This window comes from Lissotriton helveticus, chromosome 3_1 (genome assembly GCF_964261635.1).
Source record: "Lissotriton helveticus chromosome 3_1, aLisHel1.1, whole genome shotgun sequence".
Classification (NCBI taxonomy): Eukaryota; Metazoa; Chordata; class Amphibia; order Caudata; family Salamandridae; genus Lissotriton; species Lissotriton helveticus.
The window spans coordinates 378,695,970-378,720,894 of record NC_136061.1 but is presented as its reverse complement, the minus strand read 5'-3'; the positions used below and the strand labels follow the sequence as shown (position 1 = coordinate 378,720,894).

Sequence of the window (24,925 nt, the reverse complement as noted above, 5' to 3'; positions counted from 1 at the left end):
CTCCTGGTTATATTATCGTCTGAGGCCACGTACATAATGGATAAATAACTGGTGCACTGCATGTGGACATGGACCAGCCCAGAGAAACAATCCAGGCATTCAGAAGCGGTAGGCTTCTGAAGAAAATGTGAGCCTCGGTACCTATTATTTTACAAATTAAGCACTGCTGCCATCTACTTACGTGGCTCCGACTTGGCGCAGCCGGAGGAATGCTGGGGTAAACTGATAGCGAACAAACCGCCCGGCGTTGGGGTCGACATCCTTCTTATCTCCGTGTTCACGTTCTGAAATGAGACAAGCCAACAAATGACAAAATCCTAACCTCCAGCTCGGCGTAGACTATAACTGTTCAAGTCTAGCTCCAGAAGCAAAGCTTCCTAACAATGTACTTTACGATGGGTATATTTGAAGGATTTCCTACATTCCATCTGCACGTTCATACCGATTGAAGGTCACTATGGCCTATTCCACAGAGTAAGACATGTGGTGTGCGCATAGAAATGCGAGTACATCCCCCAGTGAGGCACTCCGTGAGGGGTCAAACAAATTGATTCCAAAGTTTTTTTTAGAAGGTTAAAGAATTTATTATTCCATGGTAGTAATGTCAAAGTTCTCATAGATATTCACGTCATATCAATAGCGATAATTCAATGCATATATAATCACTGGTGGAAACAAACTCCACAAACTCCAATGCATTTCGGGCGGAACGCCCTTTGTCAAGGAGAGCTGAAAAAGGAAAAAACGAGCCCGTGTTAGGGTGGGGAATCGGGTAGAAACGATACCAAATTAATGTTAAGTGCCGATCAAATAAATGTTGTGAACAAGCCTTCCGTAGATGGATGTGAACAGTGAATCGGGTCGGGATACCGGAGGGTTGAGCAAAGTTAAGGTGACGATGGGTGAAAAGGGGTGGTGGGGGTTTAACACAAGAGTGGGGATAGTGCACAGAAAAACCCTAAGTGACAAGTCGCCCTACGGGTCGACAAAGAACTTACTTCAGAGGAGTAGCGGGAAGACTCGCCGCTCCAATCCGTGGGTCTAAAGATCCCAGTGTGTTTTAACGTTCGTAAGTGTGGGAAGTTAAATGAAACAATGGGGTGTGACGAACATAAAAAGAGGACTAACGTGATCTATACAGAAAGAGAGCGTAGAGAAAAGGACTAGAATGGGGGCCATCTTGGAATAGTGCGGAACTGTGTATGAGTGCTCAAGGTTGAAAAAAGAAAAATGAGGAAGAATGAGGAAAAATAAAAAATAAAAGTAAAAAGGGGAGAATGAAGGGGAGAATAAAGAGCAATGAGACATACAATTGACATATGGTAGTTATAAATGACAACTGTATTCGACACGATCATTGAGCCCATGTGGTTTTAATGTCTGTAGACGATAAATCCATTAGAGTTCTCTTTTCAGTAGTAGCTTACGATTGTCAATGCCTTCTGTGGAAATAATGAGTTCCAGTACGATAAATTGCAGTTGTGCAACAGTATGATGAAACTCATGAAAATGCATAGCAACACTAGATTTCTCCTTTTTTGTACGAATGTTTGATTTGTGCTCATTCATACGTGTTTTAATTTTTCTGGAAAGCTCACCAAACAGGGATCATTGAAGATCGCACTAAAAATTATCTCTTGCAAGAACACCCTAAGAGTCCCACAATCCACATGAGTCCTAAAATACATAAAAACCTTCACAACCCACCTTTCAGGCCTATAGTTTCCACCAAAGGATCAATACACGAACCCACTGGCAAATTTATTGACAAATATCTTCAACCACTGGTCATGAAAACCAAAAGTTACATCAAAGACACCACAGAATTTTTACTCAAACTGGCGGAGATCCAATTCAACAACAGTAACTCGCTGATACTCTGCACCGCAGACGTCAGTTCGTTATACACCTCCATACCCCACCAGGGAGGAATAGAAGCCATTGAACAAGCCCTTCTCAGCAGTGATATTGACATATCCATGCAGTCATTCATCATGGAACTTATGGTGTACACGTTGTACCATAGTTATTTTCAAGTAGATCAGAAATGGTACCTTCAACTATCCGGAATGGCAATGGGAAACTGGGCAGCACCGACATACGCCAATATTTACATGGAAAACTTTGAAAATATGCACATATACGCCAACAACACCTTCCGTGACAAAATCAAAATGTATGTCAGATACATCGATGATTTGTTTCTTATTTGGACTGATACCAAAGAAGCACTCACAAATGCCCTGATGGAATTGAACACCAAAGACGAATGCATCAAACTTACCTGGGTAATAAGTGACAGAGATTTCATTTCTTGATGTTCACATCAAGATCACTGAAAAAGGATTCAGCACTGACTTACATTGGAAAACAACTGACCGGAATAACACACTACACTTCACTAGCTTCCACCAGGGATCACTTAAGAAGCATTTGCCATTCTCCCAAATGCTACGCATCAGACGCATTGTATCAGAAGAACAAACTTTCTATACCAGAATCCAGGAAATGCATAACCGTTTCTTAGACAGAGGGTACCCTGACAAAATCCTCAAGGAAGCTCACAATCGAGTGGCTAGCACCACTAGACAAGAAAGCCTTTCCAAAAAACCCAAACAATCAGAAGAACGTATGGTTTTGGTTAGCACAAAATACAAGAAAATCATCCTTAAATATTGGCCGATGTTACAAATGGAACCTGACTTTCGGGACATTTTCCAAACCCCTCTACTGTTCGCTTACACCCGTAGTAAGAACATAAAGGAAATTCTCACAAAACCATCACCTAACATCAAAATTCATAAAGGTACACAGCCATGCCTAAACTGTAACAATTGCAATTGTGTCATCAAGGGCAATACTATCAGACACCCAATGAAAGGCAATCCCATCAAATTACAAGTGAGTGCACATGTGACTCCAAGAATCTGATCTATGCGCTGAAATGCCCTTGCGGCAAAATGTATGTCGGTAAGACTGAGAGAAAAATTAAAACACGTATGAATGAGCACAAATCAAACATTCGTACAAAACAGGAGAAATCTAGTGTTGCTATGCATTTTCATGAGTTTCATCATACTGTTGCACAACTTCAATTTATCGTACTGGAACTCATTATTTCCACAGAAGGCATTGACAATCGTAAGCTACTACTGAAAAGAGAACTCGAATAGATTCATCGTCTACAGACATTAAAACCACATGGGCTCAATGATCGTGTCGAATACAGTTGTCATTTATAACTACCATATGTCAATTGTATGTCTCATTGCTCTTTATTCTCCCCTTCATTCTCCCCTTTTTACTTTTATTTTTTATTTTTCCTCATTCTTCCTCATTTTTCTTTTTTCAACCTTGAGCACTCATACACAGTTCCGCACTATTCCAAGATGGCCCCCATTCTAGTCCTTTTCTCTACGCTCTCTTTCTGTATAGATCACGTTAGTCCTCTTTCTATGTTCGTCACACCCCATTGTTTCATTTAACTTCCCACACTTACGAACGTTAAAACACACTGGGATCTTTAGACCCACGGATTGGAGCGGTGAGTCTTCCCGCTACTCCTCTGAAGTAAGTTCTTTGTCGACCCGTAGGGCGACTTGTCACTTAGCGTTTTTCTGTGCACTATCCCCACTCTTGTGTTAAACCCCCACCACCCCTTTTCACCCATCGCCACCTTAACTTTGCTCAACCCTCCGGTATCCCGACCCGATTCACTGTTCACATCCATCTACGGAAGACTTGTTCACAACATTTATTTGATCGGCACTTAACATTAATTTGGTATCGTTTCTACCCGATTCCCCACCCTAACACGGGCTCGTTTTTTCCTTTTTCAGCTCTCCTTGACAAAGGGCGTTCCGCCCGAAATGCATTGGAGTTTGTGGAGTTTGTTTCCACCAGTGATTATATATGCATTGAATTATCGCTATTGATATGACGTGAATATCTATGAGAACTTTGACATTACTACCATAGAATAATAAATTCTTTAACCTTCTAAAAAAACTTTGGAATCAATTTGTTTGACCCCTCATGGAGTGCCTCAATGGGGGATGTACTCGCATTTCTATGCGCACACCACATGTCTTATTAACCCCTTCCACGCTCATGACGAGCTGGGCTCGTCATGAGGTAGCCTCCTCGCACGCTCATGACGAGCCCAGCTCGTCACGTAACATGCGATACCGCAAATCTCAGCGTGCGAGCGGAATTCCGCCCGCACGCATGCGGTTAAGTTAGGCGTTTGACGGTAACGCCACCCTGGAGTGCACCCACACTTCCTACCATCATTTAAAACGTTTAAACCGAGCAGTGCATCACCGACATTTTTCTGATTGTCTATTCCACAGAGTAACCAGAAGGGGAAGCCATTCCTACAAACTTATAGAGCAACAAAGCACTTCGTTGGGTTAACTATTAATACAAAATAAAAGAAGTAGAAACGCCCTTAGGGAAACCATACAGTGGTCAATCCATGACTCATGTAAATAAAAACTGCAGCCCAAACGGTGTGACTAATAAAAGTAGTGAAAGAGGTGGTATGCACACCATGTTTTGCAAATTATAATCCATTTTTCACTAAACTTTACAAATTGCTTGCAGAACTCTGTGTATTTGGATCGTATTTCCTGAAGAAGTCCGGATGGGCGCTTGTTAATATGTGAAGTTTCTAAAATACAATACATTTTATATGTGGATTGGACAAATGAGTTGAACTAATTTTGGAAAAGCATTGTGAACATTATTGAATGAACTTTGAGCGAGGTCAAATGGACTAATATAGGTTGAATCTGGGATCCATTAAATGCAGTGCATCTGGGAGTGGAGCGTGTACTACACGCTCCCCACATATTTGCATTCATTAAAGTGCATCTAGGATTAAGCACAGCCCAGTTCTGCATGCAATTTGTAAAGTTTGGTGAAAAATTGAGTTTTAAAAAATGGATTATAATTTGCAAAACACGGTGTGCATACCACCTCTTTCACGGTTTCCACACATTTGCCCAATGTTGGTGCGGCACCCGGCATACAGTTAAACTCAAATGAAAACTATCACATGGAAAATTCCACATATGGTTCATCAATGAGTTCTGAGCAACAACTGAAGATGGTGGTAATGAGAGAACAAATGTACAGATTGACCTTTAATTTGGCAATAAGTCATGATATGCAACATTTTGCGCACATGTACTGAGTTTTGTGCCGAGTTCTGCGACAGTACGGATTACCTTAATGCACATTTCAGTGAACTATGGGTAATGTAGTTTACATGGGAGTCTGTAAGGGCTCATGTGATGTATTCCTTGATGGGAAGGTGGGAGGAGTATGGTTGATTCAAAATTGATGGTCCGGTACACGGGGAACAAACAACTGCCTGGGGTGCATGCAGCGTGGAAAATAGTTACGATAAAGTGAGCAGGTATGTCCGGATGGTGAAGGAGTTTAAGGGATGTACGTCACATCAAGGCTGGGGATTGTATGAAGGCAAAAGTATACGTGTGTGCCCGTCGAAAAAATATATATGCAAGTGTTAGTAGCGGGAGTAAAGTTAGTGCTAGTAAGGACATGTAAATTGAGGAAAGTCAGATTAGTTTTATGGAGAAGGGAAAGAGTTTGTGATTTAGCAGACGGGTGCAAGTTAATGCAAAGGAATTGATGGGCTGCCCCGGGACACCAAAGGTGGCCACCTACGAGGGCGGCCACCCTTAGTGCCATAGGATGGCACAGACCCCGAGCGGTCTAGTGGTTGGGGGGGGATCAGTGGTCCCCCCTGATGTCACTTCCTGTCTCTTGGGGGGAGGGGTGACTATATAGCCCAGGGGGCGAAGGCCAAGCGCCCTCTTTGTTCGTGGGCCACTGCTGCTCGCACTGACCCTCGCCCCCCGGCCTGGACCATGAGCGGGTGACTGCCCGTTGCCTTTTAAGGTGAGGAGGGACGTTGTGGGTTTGGTGCAGGGTTAAGGGTTGTTTTTCATAGGGGAGTGCGGGGGAGAGGGTCCGTTCTGCGGGGCCGCATTGCTTCCCCTGCTGCGGGGTGGAGGACGACAGTATCGAGAGAGACGGCCGGGTCAGTTGCTCTGATGTTGTTTGTGTGGGGAGAAGGGGCCGGGGTCTCCGGGTAACCTTGAGCGTCAGGCGAGCGGGCGGGAGGTCGTCCCCCCCTCTCCCACACCCAGATTTTCCCATAACGTTTATCTACATGTATCTATCTGTTACGGACAACGCCCTGATTACATACTGACCCAGTGAATAATTCATGTTTACCTCTGGTCCTCCCACACGGCAGCCAGGTATCCTCGCGCCATGTGACACGCTCGCGCAGCCATTCCTGGTTTTCGCCAGAAACGCTGTGCTTTCTGGGTCTTGTAGTTTTGTTTCACATGTGGCGTTAGGGGCAGATAATTACATTGATGCAGAGGGCATATTGGTATACTAAGCCCCAGGACTGACTGGGCATCGGGCCCCTGTTCCCTCCCTCGGACCCGGGTGGGAGGGAGCGGCGTCTGCAGGCGGTGCCCCGGGAGGTTTCTCCGTCGTGCCGTATCTTACTTGTTGCTCGGGCACCTGTGGCCTCGCGGGCCCTTTGTCCTCGTGGTTGGGGCCCACGCTGGACTTTCTGGGGGTTATAATGGACGGAGGGTAGTCTCGCCTTCGTGCTAGTCTCGCGCGCCCTACCCCCCCCCTCCCCCCCCTCCCCCCTCCCCCCCCTCCTCCCCCCCCTCCTCCTCCTCCCCCTCCCCCCCCTCCTCCTCCTCCTCCTCCTCTCCTCCTCCTCCTCCCCTCCCCCCCCCCCCCCCCCCTCGCAGCACCTCATCAGCAGCGCTGAGGGTCTGGGATAGCTTGCCCTGGCGCGACCCTGGCGCGATGTTCACACACAGGAGTCGGTGCGTTGCTATGGACATTATCGGTCACTTTAGGACATCTTGTCACGTTACTGTCCTGGATGCATGAGTTATGTGTCATGTGTATTATTAACGGATCGGCGACTGCTTATTTATTTAATTATTTGTGCGTTGTTACATAGCGCGGACGTTACCCGATGGTGTCTTAGCGCTGCTTATAGGAACACAGCTGATGTATGCGTGCATTGCAAGTGGACATAATACTTAGGCGAACGTTACATTAAATGAAGCAATAATGACAGTCGTGAGATGTTGGACTTTATATTCACCCGTGCACTGGGGATGCGGGGGGGGGGGGGCTTAATTGACGCTTTTTATTGTGTCTTACTGCAGGACAGCTGGAAGAGAAGGTCGGCACACGCCAGGTAGCGTGATTGTGGAGTAGTGTGGCTCACTGGTTAGAGGCGGCAGGCCCGAGAGCAGAAGTCAGCCTGGGACCAGGGTTCAATTCCCGACGCGGCAGGGTCGTGGACCTTGGTCAGCGGACTCGATAATTCTCGCTTCGGTGCTTACTCTAATCAGGGGTTCCACTCGGCAACTCTGGGCATTAGCTTGCCTAATCTCCACAACGGCCCCACCAATTCCGGGGATGCCTGGCTCCACCTTGGGGACTCCCAGCAAGGGACCATCCCACAGGGAAAGCCAGGACGGGTTCCCCAGAGTTATACAGCGCCGGGACGCCCCGTTGCTGGGGCAGCTGTGCGCTTTACAAGTATACTACATTTACATTTATCACCCGCTGGCATTCTGGGGTCGCGCATGGCCGCTGGTCAGATGGCGCGCTTGCGTGTGACGAGCGTGCTCTCCTGCCCCTCCCTCCTCCTCACGGGCGACTTTGTTCTTGGCGGGGGGAAGCGGGTTTGGGGAATTTTATGTGTTGTTTTGTCTTTCAGCAGCAGAGCGGCAAAGGGAAGATCAACAAACATGGAGGGAACGGGGCAGTGGGGGGTGGTAGGGGGCGGGTATGAGGTATCGATTCCTTTCAATTTCTATTACTGCAGGACTCATCAAGATGGGTTGTAGGATCAGACATCACGACGGGAGGCGCATGGTAATTGGGTTTGTCCCGCTGTGGTCAGTGGGCCGGCTTTAATGGATCCAGTGCTGCAGGATTGCTCGCCAGGATGTTCTTTGTCATTAAATGTTGTCATATTTATTCTTACTTTGGCTTGTACAGTCTGTACTTGCTGCGCTTGAGATTGTGTGCCTTCTAACTTGTTGCTTCTACTCTATGGCCTGCTAATTTTGCTTGTGCTTTTCGGTAACATTTAACTCAGGTAACGTATCTGGTTCTATAGTGCAGTGCCCTGACTCTTGGGGGTATATTCGTGATCGACGGAAGTACGCTAAATATCAATTTACAATGCTAATTTTGTGTGTTTATTCCTGTAACAGTTCTCTCATAAACATAACTGTTATATGGTTCAGTGCCGTGACACTTTTGGGTCTAGTCATAATGATGAAAGTACTCTTAACATTAAGCAACATATAAGTTAAATATTAGCAATAGTATTGATACAATTGTACGTAGTAGGCATATTTAAGGGCAATGTTATGGACAGCTATTGTGCTACTACCACTGTATATATGGGTCAGGGAGCTTAGGTGCGTTAACCAGGGATGTGTTCGTTGATGGGTGAGTTCAACATAAATTGAGGTGGCGTAAACATATATGCTCCTGTGGAGGGGATACTATACATCCCATATTCACGCATCCAGGCGATTTCTACAGTGAATCTCCCTTTGCTTCCCCAGTCTTTCGTTGTGTTTTCACCCAAACCAAGGTCAACACATACCCAAGGAGCTCCGACCCTAGCTGCTGGTAGGTGAGCAGTTATTAACCAAATTGAGCAGGTTGACATGGGACCTCCCCCACCTCATCCGCATCTAATTTATCCGCATTAGATATATGGCAGTACGATACATAGAGAATACACTTAGGGGACTGACAATGTACATTTTTGAAAGTTTTCTTTATTGGTGACATGAGAGGGCTATAGTACTCTTTTCTACATGCGTCTGCCACTACACCTGTAAGACAGCGGGAGCTTCTAATTGTAGTGTTATTTCATTACATAGCGTTCATTGCTACTAGGGAGAGCTCCTTACACTGGGCAACACATTGCTGCTGCACCCAATGTTAATATTATTCCAGTGGTCATTATGCTCATTGGGATTAGTATTGCTGTCAAGGAGAACATGGAATGCTTCACCGTGTCTTAGTTGGTGTTATTAAATGAACAGGCATTAGGCATGCCTTAAGATTGGGGAAGTGTCGTGTCAATTATACGATTACATGCCGAAGGTAACTCAACACCATGGGGAAAATCGAGCACGGTCAGCGGCCTTGGTTGTCTTTTGTCATCTTGTGGCAGCCATCTAAGCGACCTGTGTTGTAGTTTGGCACGTGTACAAAGTAGTAAATTGATGGTGGGGCATGTCTTGTTGCAATTTACTTAACGTCATTGTCCTCCACTAACTCTGCTAGGTGGGGTGTATATAGCATAGCCGATGAATTACTTCGTTAATATCTGATGTCTATTATCATCATTGATCATTATGAGCGTATTCCGGGTGTTTCTGAGATAGTGTCTTCATCCATCATTCCGGGCATGATATGCTGGTGCGAGGGTAACAATGATAGCTATGAATTAAAGTTTAACAAGAACTTTGCGGGCCTACCAGGAGGAACTGGGCGTTGCATGAGGATAGTAGGCATGAAATCTTAACACCTTGGAGCCGAACCCTTGGGGAGCGAGAATATAGTTAATCACTCAGTTAAATGTGGAATGACTGACCTTAGCTTCAAGCTAGAGGCCCGCTACAGAGTAGAAGGGGTAGTTTTCGAGGTGAAAGGAACCTTGTTGCAGGTCTCTGCAGTTCTATGCGCCTGGCGTGGGAGCACGGATTTTGCCCGATGGGGGTCGGAACGCGTCTCAAGGGGGACAGAACCGATACTCCCATAGGTGTTCTCAGTACATAGCTACGCTAAGTTATAAGAAGCAGTTTCAACAAGAGCTGACAGTAGAAGACGTCTGTACTTGGCATTACAAGAGGAGTATGGATCTTGGGTGCCAATTACATTAGCGTATATAATACAAGTGAGGTACATTCAAGGCGGTCAGTCTAACGTAATATTCAAACGTTATTTAAGCATTGGGGCAACTCGTGCAAACCTCGGATCAAAACAGACTGTTAGAGGTAGCAAGCTGTGTGTTACCAGAAGTTGGTGACGGGCACATGCGACAACAGAGGATCCACTCAGTTAGAGGGATAATACTGCAGGCATGGGCAGACTCTCTTGGCATCAGAACGCTTGGATAGACACCTGCAGAGCCAAGGAGAGGAGTGTTTCGTTTTGAATGGACTTTCTTCAAGTATTAAGAGAGGACAACTTTATTGTGGAAGGGTGCAGATAATGCTGACTAATTAGTGCTCGTAACCACAACTGGCCTGGGTAGCGTGTGGGGCATGAAGGGCCATGTCTCATTGCAGAGAATGCAAAGCGTGGATTGAGGGGGGGGGGGCATTTTAATCAATGTTTTCTGTCTCTAATGCAGGAACTGCGCACAAGAGCCGCCCCACCCACATGGGGGCCACCTGAATCATCAACAGGTATAAGGGTCATAGCACACTGGGGGCAGTGTGTTAGGGTCTGGGATTCCCATGCCCTCCCCAGTTGTCATTACTATACGGGGTGTGGGTCGCGTGCTGGTTTCACCCATGGAAGTAATACATGGATAGTAACTGGGAGCAGGGACTTATTAGGCAGCCCTGTGCAGAATTGGATGTTCTCTCTTGAGTCTGGGCAATGTGTTTTACGGTACAATAATTGGGGTGTTCGCATGCATTTAATGCGAAAGCAAATGGGAAATGTATTTTCAGCTCAACAACGGGTTGATTTGGGCATATAATGCATCTCATGTGCATTAATGGGTGTTGTACCGTTTGTTTTCTAATAATTTATTAGTAGTTTGAACATCTGAGGCCCCATCCAATGAGGGACGGGAGGGGGCTCTGATACCTGTAGCACATCGATAAACACCTGTTGGGACTACTCCCTTGGCACAGGCTGATCAGTTCAGGATGGTGGAATTTTGTTTTCTTCCCCAATACCCACAGTTATTGTTCAACAACATTAGGTAATGACTGTCGGGCCCAGCTCCTAGGTGAATGGACAAGTAACCTCATGGTTAGAATGGTAGACGACTGGGCTGGTCCGCATTGTGGGTACATGGAGGACTTCTCTTAAAATCTCCGGTTTCACGGGGCCAGGCAGTGCTGACTGACTGTAATTTTGTGATACTCTGTTCCATTTGAGCTACGCAGTCTCATTCAAGACCAGGCACGTTTACGCCCAAGGTTTCGTGCATAGGTTACTGCCTCACACATGCACACTCCAAGCTATGGTATGGGCGCAATTCTGACATTGGGTCTCCCTCATCTTCAATGATGGGTACTAGCAAGAAAGTTTTTCTTAGTCCTTCAATGTCACTCAACGTGCACTGTAATATGAAATGTCACACATAGCAGTTTTACAAGTGTAGCTCTGAAGGGGGTGGCTAGTTCGTGGTTGGCTATGCAAGAAAGCTTTAAACTGTGGCTTCTCATCTTGGGCAACTAAGCAATTCGACTGTGGTAGTGAAGTGCTCCTGTTGTAATTTACAGGGAGGCAATTGGCATAGCGGCTATATACCAGGCAATATTCAACACTTTACCTGAGCAAGCTGGATAGCCTTGCAGATCAGCGGGCCGGCATAAGCCTCACATTAACTGCTGCATCCTGGCCCACGCTGAGACAATCACTAGTTGTACCACAGCATTGCCAGTTTCCTTTACTCTGGCCCTTTGGCACTATGGGGATGCATTATCAAGTTGCACAAAATTTTGGGCCTGCATTAGCCACTCACATACCTCCTCCAGTCTGATCCCACTAAGACCTCTCAGCTCGGCTACCACTTTGGATCGGGCTGATACAGTATGCCTCTAACTTGTAATTCATGGGTCACATGTTGGCACTTAGTTGGCCATGTAAGAGTTTGGTTTGGCTGGTTTTACGTGAAGGGTCGTTAGGGGCCAGTCAATTTAAACAGCAAAAAATCAACAACAGGTGTTGTCACGCAGTGGAGGGCCCGTGGCTAGGTGTTAGGGTAAGCTTTCACCTGGATAGTATCTACTTAGTTGTTTTCAGGTACTGAAGTAAGGATTCCTTTAGCAGTGCGCACATGCCAGGAAGTGAGAGCGAGGAAGGAGTAATCCTCTTAGTTGCACAACTTGGATATACAGTTGTATAGTCGGCTTGTTACAAGCTTCATTGGGTCCATTGAAGGCCAGGCACAGGGGGACGTCTTGTTCAAGTGTCAAACATGAGGAGATCTTCTACACAGTGTTTAAGCCGACACCAGAACGAAGTTGGCAGGCATAGTTGAGAGGTGAGGGTCCTACAATTAGGTTCCCATGGGTTTGGAAGTTAAGTGTCTTTCCAGTGAGGCTAAACATGCGAGGAGTTGGTTAGCCTACAGTAGGGTCGGCGTCAGCGGAGTGTGCCGCCTGGCGTGACCTTGATGGTGAATATGTCCCCAGTAGGTATAAGTAAGGGTGGAAGGCCACTTGCTAGACAGGGGACACCATGCCAGCGCCAGTGGTGTGGTTACCTGATAGGGGCTTGTTGGTTGCTGGTCAGCCAGCGGTACAGAATAGGAACGGTCTGGGGGATGGCACACTTGACGGACACCTGTAAGCACAGTTGGCAGTTAGTTGTGAAGTTCTTGGACATCACTGTCACAGTTCCCGGTCCGGAGGGCGACAGAAGTGAGAAGGAAGTTTGGTTGCGTGCCAGCTTGGCGGTGCTGAGGAAGAGAGCAGACTTGTCCTCGCCTGAGCTGAAGGAGGCCGGGATTGCAATTGTAAGGCAATAGGTCCTTGGTGCCAACGAGAGGTGGATTGTGTCGCCCGACAACTTGGGTGTAGCCTGAAACATAGGAGAACTTGTTTCATCAGGCTCAGGTTGCTACTTGCCAAATGCACTGTTGTGCTTTGATGCAGTCGGGGTTCATTTACCCGAAGTTGATAGGACGTTCCTGGGAGGATATAGCGGAAAGCACTAGGAGCAGAAGGTTGTACTAATAGGAAGCTAGTAGGTGGGGGGGCTCTGTGGCGGCGGCGGCCACACCCAGAGCCATGGCGGAGTTACAGGGCGATCCTATGCAGAAAGTTACAGAGTGGTACCCTCTACAGGAGCACCGGTGGGTGCGAGAGCAGAATTATCCCCCAGGGAGATCCACTCTGTGATGGATCCTGGAGGACCGACGGTGCCCAGTTAGTCCTTCGGGCGGTTGTAGACCTGAGCAACCGGGGGTTGCCACAACGCTCCGCCCCCCGAGGGAGGGGGGTGGGGCGTGAGCAAGGGGCGGAATAGAGGTCCGCCGAGGGGAGGGGTTAGACCTTGCCCCGAAACTGACAACGCCCCCGCGGTTAACACCCCGGGGGTGATGGCTCATCAGGTGGGCGGGTCGCGAGAGGCAGCCTGCTCTGGATCGACCCGTAAGATAACCCAACATGCGCATAATGTATATGCTAATAAAACTGCAACAACTTTCTCCATCAACTTGTGTTGTGTCGGTTTTTGGTGGAGTGGTGTGTTGTATGAAGAAAGGTCTGGGGCTGGGCCGATATTGGCACTATGATGGGCTGCCCCGGGACACCAAAGGTGGCCACCTACGAGGGCGGCCACCCTTAGTGCCATAGGATGGCACAGACCCCGAGCGGCCTAGTGGTTGGGGGGGATCAGTGGTCCCCCCTGATGTCACTTCCTGTCTCTTGGGGGGAGGGGTGACTATATAGCCCAGGGGGCGAGGGTCAAGCGCCCTCTTTGTTCGTGGGCCACTGCTGCTCGCACTGACCCTCGCCCCCCGGCCTGGACCATGAGCGGGTGAATGCCCGTTGCCTTTTCCCTCCCATCCGCTTACCCTGCTTTCGGGCAGTAAGTAGGGGGGGGGGTTGCTATTAATATTACTGTCTTTGTGTTGCAGGCGGAGTTACAGGGCGATCCTATGCAGAAAGGTACAGAGGGGTACCCTCTACAGGAGCACCGGTGGGTGCGAGAGCAGAATTATCCACCAGGGAGATCAATGCTGTGATGGATCCTGGAGGACCGACGGCGCCCCGTTAGTCCTTCGGGCGGTTGTAAACCTGAGCAACCGGGGGTTGCCACAACGCTCCGCCCCCCGAGGGGGGGGGCGTGAGCAAGGGGCGGAATAGAGGTCCGCCGAGGGGAGGGGTTAGACCTTCCCCCGAAACTGACAACGCCCCCGCGGTTAACACCCCGGGGGGTTATGGCTCATCAGGTGGGCGGGTCGCGAGAGGCGGCCTGCTCTGGATCGACCCGTAAGATAACCCAACATGCGCATAATGTATATGCTAATAAAACTGCAACAACTTTCTCCATCAACTTGTGTTGTGTCGGTTATTGGTGGAGTGGTGTGTTGTATGAAGAAAGGTCTGGGGCTGGGCCGATATTGGCACTATGAGGCACGAGCGAAAAGTTTCAAAGGTTGTAATCAGAGGGAAAGTGGGATGTTTTATGGTTGATCTCACAGTATTTTTTTCCGTCCAATCATGCTTGTTTTCAATTTCGCTGCAGGGTGGGCTATAAATATAGATAACAGGAACATTTAAAAGATGGGACTTGTTTAGTTGTATGCAATTTTTTCGCCGCCATTTAATACTTATGAATTGTTGGAGTACAAAATGGCACATGCGCAAGATGCAATATAGATTCTGTTATTATAGGAGCTTTTGGTACTATTTAAAAATGATGTAATATTTGCTATTGGCAATTTACACACGTATAGCAGCTTTTGATATTATTGAAAATGACGCAACATTTGCCATTGTCAATTTACAGTTACCCCTGACGAAGGGCTGGATATAAGCCCGAAATGCATTGGGTTCTAAATAAAGAAGTGCTGCTCCAAACTACTCGGTGTATTTGGTTCGTATTTCCTGAAGTCCGGATGGGTGCTCGTTAATATGTGAAGTTTCTAAAATACAATACGTTTTATATGTGGATTGGACAAATGAGTCAAACTAATTTTGGAAAAGCATTGTGAACATTATTGGATGAACTTTGACACGCTCCCCACATATTTGCACTAATAAAAGTAGGACATCTCTAAAGATAGATGCCCTTACGATCCGAAATCATTTAGGAAGAAAGATCAACCAGTAGCAGGGCCCTCAGTCCCAACTCCGCAACTTCCGATCAAACTCTCGACACTACCTCCATTACTACACAGTTAATACACTCTATGGCTTTAAAAAAAACAGAACTCTTTACAATCTAAACGAAGCCCCGCACAGTCTCAATGCGGCACACTTGGATACCGTATTTGTAGTAAGCAGCATGATCAATTGGATCGACACGGCATGTGACCAGATCGAGGGCAATTCGATCGTTTATCAAGACATTATCGAGAACTTTTCACAAACTATGCATTTATTGAATTACAGATGGGTACAACAGGAATGAGTGACATCAAATAGAACCCGAGAGCTATACATAACAAAAGGTTAATATGTGGATATTCTAATTGCATACTGAACATTCTCTCCAACATGAGTGATGCAACATACAAAAACAGTTGGACACGGGTACAAAGTGTGAGAATTATCCTACATCTGTAGATACATAGCAAGGCGAACATCGCACCACATTTGTTATGCTTTTTCTTTTAATCCCCATCAATACAACACTTGCTTAGATCGTTTTAGTTTTTTGTATGACTCTGGTCAATTTTAAGCAATACAAAGCAATATATCACCCTTGATTATTTCAGACCATGCACCAGTATGTATCCAAAGGCTTCCTAAGGTAATACATTTGCATAATAGCTCAATCCAGTGTGTTTTCAACTACAAGCAGAGTACTGCAGATAATAGTGGGAAAACACTGTGCAGCAAAAAATGACGCTCTTGAATTCAGAAAGAACAAGCATTGGCATAGCCAATAGGTCCCGCATTTGGGACCTTATAAGTGTTTAGCCATGCAACAGTTGGTGTTGTTGCACCAAGGATATTCTGCTGCATAACTAAATACTTATAGGGTCCAAAAAGCAAGACCTATTGGCTATGCCAATGCTTGTTTGTTTTTTGTTGCGGTTTGGTTTTAATTGCCAGATCCACAGTAACTGGAAATGGTTTTTGTTAACAGTTCTTTGCATCAAATGAACTTGTTTTCATTGCTCTGAATGTTGTTTCCATTCTGGTTGTAGGAAGCAGTCATTCCCAGGGGTGTGGGGGCTGCCTAACTGTGTGCATGCACCGAACTTTGCAAATGAGAAAAAGCCTGGTGCAGGCGCAATTTACAAGTGTGGAGTGAGTGAGCCCCAGGCAGCATGACTCACTCACACAGGAGTTCATGCACTGCACCTGCATACTCAGCATGGTTTAAGGAAACTCGAACCACTCCCTCCCAGGCATCGAACACATATTTACCAAGAAACTCTGATAAGAGCCTGCCTGCTGCACTGACGGCTGGTGGTGTGTATGCCTGGTGAAAGCGTGCACTGACGGCTGGTGGTGTGTGTGCCTGGTGTGAGAAAGTGCCATCTTTCTTGCATTTGTATGCCCCCACTTTTTTCTGAACTGCTGATGTGCTTTTTTTTTTTTTTTTTTTTAAAAGGTGACCGCCACAGCCCTTCATGTTATCGTCCCATCTCCCTCCTTGATTCCCTTGGCAAAGTGGCAGGTCGAATCCTCCTGGAAAGACTCCAATCCTGGGCAGAAAACGGTAATATAGTTTCTGACCTACAGTACGGATTCAGAGAGGGTTTAGGAACGGTGGAGCAAGCGCTCAATTTGTCCCTTATAATGCGGAAATACGTTGGAGCTAAAGGTGGACATTCATATATGGCCTACGTCGATCTCACAGCCGCCTTCGACAGTGTGAGCTATTTTAAACTTTGGGCGATCCTCGTAGAAATGGGAATTGACTTGCAGTTGGTTAATTTTCTTCGAGAACTTTACTCCGGGGCAACAGCAAGAGTGAGGTACAGGCTTAGAGGCGAACTCACGGCGTCATTCGGAGTGGAGAGCGGGGGGTCAGGCAGGCTGTGTCCAGGCTCCCTTCCTTTTCACCCACTATACAAACGGGTTGGAAAAAGCTATGATGGAGGGGGGTTGGGACATGCCCCGCATCGGATCCCGGCCGATTCCGGCTCTTCTTTACGCCGATGACGCCGTGATTTTAGCCAGAATGCCTTTGGCGCTCCAACGTAGTGTAGAAAGATATCGGAATTTTATGAATGGGTTGGACCTTAAAATCAATATTAAAATAACATTCACAATGTACTCAGGTACGGGATCCAAGAAAACAATGGACATCTTCATCGACAGTAAAAAGCTGGAAAGAACATACACAAATCCATATTTGGGGATCCTAATTGATATTAAGTCCTCATGGACACAGGCGATAGAGGCAAGGAAATTATTGTTTCTCAGGGCGATGACCGCCCTGATAGCATTTGTGCAAAGGTTGGGCAAAAGGTCAGCTCCTGAAATGCTTAAGATATTCCAAGCCAAATGTATAAGTGTAGCTTGTTATGGAGCAAGGGTTTGGGGTCACGGGAAGGTGGACGCGCTTCAGAAAATCGAGAATAGTTTCTTGAGATATCTGTTAGCACTACCCCAGAGCTCTTCGTCCTATTGTTGCCACTTAGAAGTGGGTACGGTATATATCTCAGATACCATCAAACTTCAACCAATTTTTCTATGGCATCGGGTTTGGACGTCCCCAAAAAATGAATTAACTCGAAACCTTCTCCGTGACTGTCTTTTGTTAGAAAATAGACCCAAAATTAGTTGGCTTGCTCAAGTAAAAAACTTTTTTTACGACTTGGGTCTGGAGAAATACTATCTATCTCCCCGATCTGAAGAACCAAAAAGCTCTTTAAAGAAGATTTGCATGCCACACCTGGAAGAGCTAAGACTAAATACAGAGATTGGAATGAGCTCAGTCCAGCATATCTTAACTATCCAGACTACCTTCTGCATTCAGCCCTATTTAATATTTAAGATGAGCAACTTCGACAAATTATTATTGACCCGTTTTAGGCTCAACATTTTTCATCGACTGGTGTCATTTCCTCACGTTACCGACTGGTCTAAGAATCTTCCAGTATGTCCTTGTGATGAGGTTTCCCCCCAGTCTTCGATACACATTGTTCTATTTTGTAGATTTTATATTGAGCCTAGAAAAATTTGGATAATGCCAATCTTAAAAATGTTATACACAAAAAATGTTGCTTGTTTTCTCAAATTTTGTGTTAGGCACAGAGTAAACCTCGGTTAAAAGTAGTTTTTAACTTCTTAAAGAACTTGGTTATACCCCAAGAAAACAGATGAATTGGAAATTTGTATTCTACTATACACTGTTTTAACATTTTTATCTGTATTACGATGCGTGATAATTATATTGTTATCCTTGTATTTTTATGAACTTATATGGTTTTCTTCGAATTTGGAAACCGAATAAAGGATTTTTGAATTTGACTGAGTGTGCCCTGGGTTCCTGCCAACCAGGTACCCAGGGCCTGTGTTCCTCCCCTAAAAACTGTGTTAAAACTAAAACCCAATTGGTATCTCTGGCCACCTGTCAGCCCCTAGTAAATGGTACCCTAGGTACCCAGGGCATGAAGACCCCTGAGGACTGCGGCACTTATTGTGCCACCCTCAGGGGGCCCAGTACCCTGACAGACACACAGCCAGCAAAGGCAGTGTGTGTGGGTAAGTACAGAACTAAACAAAGAGTCGACATGGCACACGCCCCTGTGTGCCATGCCCACAGAGCCCACTGCCCTGACATACTTCAGTCACCCCTCTAGCTGGGTGCCCTATGCCAGAGGTGTGGGCACAGGTGCATGAGCCCTGTGCCCCTACAGTACCTAGGGTCATTCCTAGGCTCTGTAAGTGCAGTGATGCCATTAAGAGTATATGGTGCTGAGAGGTTGTCATTACGAACTCCACAGCACCATAATGGCTACACTGAAGACTGACAAGTTTGGTATCAAACTTCTGAGCACATTAAACCCGCACTGATGCCAGTGTGGGATTTAATGTATAACGTACCAGAGGGCATCTTAGCGATGCCCCCTGAAAACCTAACCTACAATCCACGTCTGAGCTGAGTGGCTGCAGAGGCTGCCACACAGCAGACATGTTGCTGGACCCGTGGGTGGAGAGACCCCCGCTCTCCTGTGCCTGCAACAATGCACATCCTGGGCGAGGTGCTAAGTCTCCCAGGATGGGCAGGGGGAAGCATCAAAGACATGCCGCCTCTGTGAGCTTCTCCAGACCATTAGCTGTACCCAGCAACTGGGTTCCACCAGTCCTGACCCCACTTTGGCGGGAAGACTGGCAGGAAAAACTACGTCAGGAAGGGGGGGGGTGCCAGCCTGTGCGAACCCCACCCCTCAGGTGGGGGAGATGAGGTGAAGCACGACCCCGGGCTCCGGCCATCTTGAAGATGGGGAGCCCTGCCCAATCACAGCTAGGCTCCTGCCCCCCTCCCACAGGAGAGGAGCAGGCGAGGGAGTGTACACACCCCAGGACAGGGACCTATTGGTCCCTGCCCTTGCCCTACCTGTAACACCCCTAAATTCAGTATTTAGGGGATCCCTGAACCTTCCTTCCTCAGATCCCGATAAGAAAAGAAGACCAAGAGGAAGAATACCTGCCGCGCAGCTGCTAACAAAAGGACGACAACAATTGACTTGGCCCCCAGCCCTACCGGCCTGTCGATCCTGGAACCTGCTCCTGCCTAAATTCCGGCGACTCCTGCGGACAGCCACCTTGGGACACCCACAGGACCTGCCTGCCTTGAACCTCTTAAAGACTGGGACTCCCATCAGCAGAGGCTCTGCTGCAACAACCCCCCTGGTGCAGCCAGGAAGCTCCGGACCAACCCACTCTGCACCCGCTGAGCCCGGCCCATGCCCGAGTGATCCAAGACCACGAGGACGTCCCCCCGGCGACTGGGACCCAAAGTCCAGTGCCCAAAGACCCTCCTCGACGAACCAGACAACACCTGCAGACTCGGAACCAGGGGCCACCCCAACCTCGACCAGCTGAGGGTAAGCTTTTCCGACACCCAAAGACCCCCCTGCACCCGGCGCCCTACAGCCCCCGGTGCCTCCCTTTGGGGCTCCAAGATCCCAACTTACCTCTCGACGTGCTGGTCGCCCCTGGAGAGTCTCCGCCACCGAGCCTGCAGCCTTTGTTCCATGTGTACCTTTCCCATTGGATAACCTTGAGCGCCTGATGGCTCAAAAGCACCCTGCACCCAGCCGCCCGAGTACTGCTGGCTGTGCCACCTTTGTCCTATCCTGCTTCCCCCTTTGCCCTGAGCAAGTGACCAGGAGCCCAGCTACCACAGCCACGTAGCCTGCTAGCTAGCAGCTACCAACCGGAGGCCTCCTGTCCCTCATTGGATAACATTGGGCCTAACTACTTCTGCCCCCGGCTGCCCCTGCACCGCTGAGGGTGAACCAACTGTACCTACCTGACCCTGGGGGACCCCTTAGTCTATGCCCAGAACCACAACTTCACCAGTCGAATACTTACCTGGAAACCGGTTACTCACTTACCTGCCATTGGATAACATTGACTGGATTGACTCAAAAACTCTTCTAAGTGTTAAGTTTTGGAAACTTAAAATATTCATATAAAATCAACCGAATTCCGAAGTGCTCACCTGTGATCAGGAGGGAAGCTAGTACTGTACCTTGTAGCCCAGTACTGAACTGCCAAATGAATCCTTACCGGGTTTACTAGTAATCTGAATTTTCTCCAGAGGAATCCATGGTCTGCTTTTCTATGAAATTTCTTCTGTCTACTTTTGAAAACTTGAAATATTCTTTAAAAATTATACGAAATACAGAAAAAAAATTGCTTACCTGTTTTAAGTTGAAACCCCAGTGCTGGACCCAGGAGCCCAGTACTGGATTACCAAAGTAAAGAGATCGTACTTTACCTGCAGCCTGAATTTTCTCCCATTGGATAACAATGCCAGATTTCAAAGGATGGTGCACTGGGGAAACATGGCGGCATCTTGCTGAGCTGCAACAGTGCTCCGTACCTGGGTTCCTGTCTGCAACCGATTGAGTTGATTTTCCCGATTTTGCCGGGCTGTAATTGACGCTGTCTAGCCTCTGAAGTTGTCGGGTGGTCTTTTCCATTACCTCGGAGCCCTTTGGAGCCTTTTCTTTGAGCTTTTGGAGTCTTTGGATTTCTCGGCTTCGCTTTCCACGATCTCCATTACACCTCATGTGTCTGGAAGAGGCGTGTCGTTCATCGGCAGAAGCTGCTGCTGACTCGGCGTCCTCGGTATTCTCCCTCTCGAGCCTGAGCTCGAGTCCGAGTGTGTTTGTGCCGCTACAGGCTGTATTGAGCTTGCAGGTTTGGAGTCTTGCCGCCCTGGAGCTTCGGCGTGGGCGCAGTCTCCTCCCGGGTCTTCGTGGAGCTGCCGCAAGTCCCATCATTAGCGCTAGCGTTTTGGACGCAACAGCAGAGGTGGGGGAGACGACTGTAAGCAGCTGCATCCATAGTATCAACGGGCGCAGCGGATCCAAAGGTGGTGCGGGCTTAACGCTAGCTGGGGGGCCCAGTAACAAAGGTGAGACCTGTCCTGTTCCAGCAGATTGTGGGACACTGGAGTCAGAATCAGGGTGTGCAGCCCATTCAAGGAAGGATAAGCGCAAGGGGTCGAAAAAGGGGTAAAAAAAAAAAAATGTAAAAACGCTCAAGCCTCTGTAGTTATTAATTCCAACTCGGTCCCCAACCCATGTATAGAGGTGACAGAGCTAGTTCTTCCTCCTGTCTCTGGCAATACTAGTGTACCAACAAAAAAGAAAGTTTCTTCTTTCTTGACTGGGCAGGTCAAGGCCAAACGAGCCTATACGTGTAAAATAGCCAGGGGCTCTAAAGATTCTAAGCCTACCAGCAGTTCTGGGTCTAAGATAACCCCATCGCTCCGGTCTTATTTCAAAGTGGTCCCCCAAGTACTACTGCTTTCAGAACAGCTCTCCCCCGAGGGCTCTCCAGAAAAAACGTTGTCATCTACTGGGGTTTTGGGTCCTGAGGAGGCGGTGATTGCTGGGGTTACGCCAAGCGGCACACTAAGCAGTATGGCAGCAGATAGAACAGCGGTTTTGGATATGGTCCCAGAGCCTAGTATAGCAAGGGTGGAGACTAACATGGGATCTGCTGTAACGTCTGCAATGGCTGTAACAAATGAAAGGAGTGCAAGGGTGGATGAAATGGCAGATGTTCCCTCAGAAGCAAGCGAGATTTTAGTTCCCGTGCCTTTAGTTTTGGAGTCCTTTTGTCACCCCCCACCTCTTGCTTTAGTTCTAGCTCCGCCACTCGTAGTGGCCCCACAATTCCCTCTATTGGGGTCCCTTGATGGGGGTGCTCCACAAGATGGGACGTCTGCCCTCCTCTCCAGCACACTGGCTGACAGCTGCGACAATACAACTTCGGCCGCCTCCCTATAGGCCTCCCTACAGGCAATGTTTACATCTTTGTCTGCAGATATAAAGAAAGGGTTTGAAACCTCTGCAGCAAACCAGGCAGATATTAGGTGTTTCTGTGAATCTCTTGACAATAAAATCAGTGGTCTTACTTTAAGAACAGAAACATTAGAGGATACGGTAACAGGCTTGACCCTGTATCTGGATGAAGCAAAGGCGGATATTACTAATCTCAGGAAAGAAGATCAAGCGTTGGCGGAGAGGATGGAGACGCTCAAAAATAATGGCCGACGGAATAATCTCCGCATTTTGAATATCCCGGAGGATAGTGAAGGCTCAGATATTAAGCAATTTGTCATCTTGCTGTTGAAAGAAGCATTACGATTGGATCAATCTGTGAAAGAGCTAGCTCTAGATATCCAACGTATTCACAGAGAGCCCTTCAGAGAGAAGCACCAAAGAACTAAGCCTAGAAAAATCTTGGTGAACTTTCATACGTATTCTCTGAAGGAAGCTATTCTTAATTTGGACCTTAAGCAGAAATCTGTGAGTGGGAAGGGATTTAATTTCCAGATTCAATCCGATCTGTCCAGGACCACTCTCGACAACCAGTGGGAGTTTGGGAGGAGGCTTGAGGCTTTTAGAAGCTACGGTGCGGTAGCCCAACTAGTCTTTCCTGCCGCACTGAAAGTAATGTATAAAAACAGTATGCACAACAAAAGGTCGGTGCAAGCAGCTGATGACCTATTGCGGGCTATGGGAAAAGACAAAAGGGCGTCAGGGTAGGTAAGGTCAATGTGGCAGGCACCCTGAGAATAATGGGAAATAATGGTAAATAATGGAAATATTGGAAAATAGTGTTAGTACAACATGAAAAAAAAGGGGGGAGGGGACTCCCCTATATTAGATATAAGTACTGTTATGTTGCGTGGGTATAGGTATAGGTGACTATATCGAAGTATTTTTTAGTGCATTGGTGATGTTGATTTTTTGTGTGTTTTTTTTTTCCGGCTACAGATATTGCGGGAACCCAGAAAGGGGCGCTATCTTCTGGACTTTCCAGATAAATAGAGCAAGGGTTTCCCATGGGGGGTGGAGGGGTAGATTGGGGCACAGGGAGGGGTTGCAAGGGAAAAAATAAAAAAAATGTCCTCATTTTAGTTTGTTTCTTAGTTTGGTTTTTTTGATTACTGTTGTTGCTCGAGGGACATGTGCTTACTAGTTACTGCTACCTGTATGAACACTGGTGGGTTTGCTTCTGTACTTTGGCTATTTGCGCTACTAGGCTGATGGTGATGGTAAGGGCCGCGGTGGGAGGTTTCTCTTGTAATGAGTAAGTTAGTGATCCTCTCCTGGAATATTAATGGCCTGCGCACCAGTCCTAGAAAGAACAAGATAATGTAATATCTCAGTGATACAGATTCGCAGATTATAGTACTCCAGGAGACCCAACCTTGCGGAATCTGAGATGCTCTCTGTGGTTAAAAGGAACAGGTGGATTGACCTATGTATAACAACATTGCAGTCTTCACACATTAGAGGAGTGGCAATAATTTTTAAAAAATCTATAAAGGCGAGACTAGTGTCTAAGTTGGTCGATCCTGGGGGTAGGTGGGCAATTGCATCTGTGATTATAGCGGGGTCCCCAATCACTATAATAGGATACTATGGTCCAAACCAGAATGACCCGTCAGTTTTGAAAATTCTTTTTTCCCCACCTGTTTTCAATTCCCGAGCCGGTTATTTTGGCAGGAGACTTTAATATATTCTTGGATTCACTTCTTGACAAGTCCCCTTCCAATAGATCTACGACCTTATCTAAAACTAGGTCTTTTTTGCTTGACAACATGAAACAGCTAGGGTATGTAGATATTTGGAGAGCAAAATCTGGGCAACAGAGAGGTGTCTCATTTCGCAATTACCGATATCACCATCAGTCAAGAATAGACTACATTCTGATTAGCCAAAACTTAGTTAATTTGGTGCAAACTGTTTTCCACCTTCCGTTTCACCTATCAGATCATGCGGACATATATCTAGAACTGGAGGGGTTCCCTAAGAGCCCTCTGAGAAATTGGTCATTTGATCGATCACTGCTTTTTTCACTAGAGGTTACTAATGTTTTTAATGTGGAGGGTCAGCACTTCATGGATAGTAATAGTGGGACAACTTCTCCGGGTTGTATATGGGACTCCTTTAAGGCCTTCTTAAGGGGCCTTATAACAAATAAGGCTACATATAAGAGAAAGATCTATAGGAAAGCTGTGGCTTCCTTGGAATCTGAGATGGCTAGAGTGCAAGTAGAAATAGCCATGCTCCCGGATGTTCCTTCTACCACGCTACAGGAGTGGCAAAACAAGTTAGTTACTCTAAAAGGGGAATTGGGCTCAGTCTTGAATGCTCGGGTTCTTGAGAGGTGGGAAGCGAGTAAATTAGCCCATTTTGAATATGGTGTGGGGGCTGGGAAGTTGTTAGCCTGGAAGGCAAAGACCG

At 47.1% G+C, this 24,925-nt stretch overlaps 1 protein-coding gene across 1 annotated transcript in view; it reads right to left on the bottom strand.

The window, feature by feature from the left end:
• UNC119 (unc-119 lipid binding chaperone) overlaps positions 1 to 24,925 on the bottom strand; it is a 403,376-nt gene that overhangs the window by 154,476 nt on the left and 223,975 nt on the right. The window contains exon 3 of the mRNA XM_078680113.1: positions 182 to 284. Within this exon, the coding sequence (XP_078536239.1) occupies positions 182 to 284 (103 nt within the window). The remainder of the gene's footprint in view (positions 1 to 181; positions 285 to 24,925) is intronic.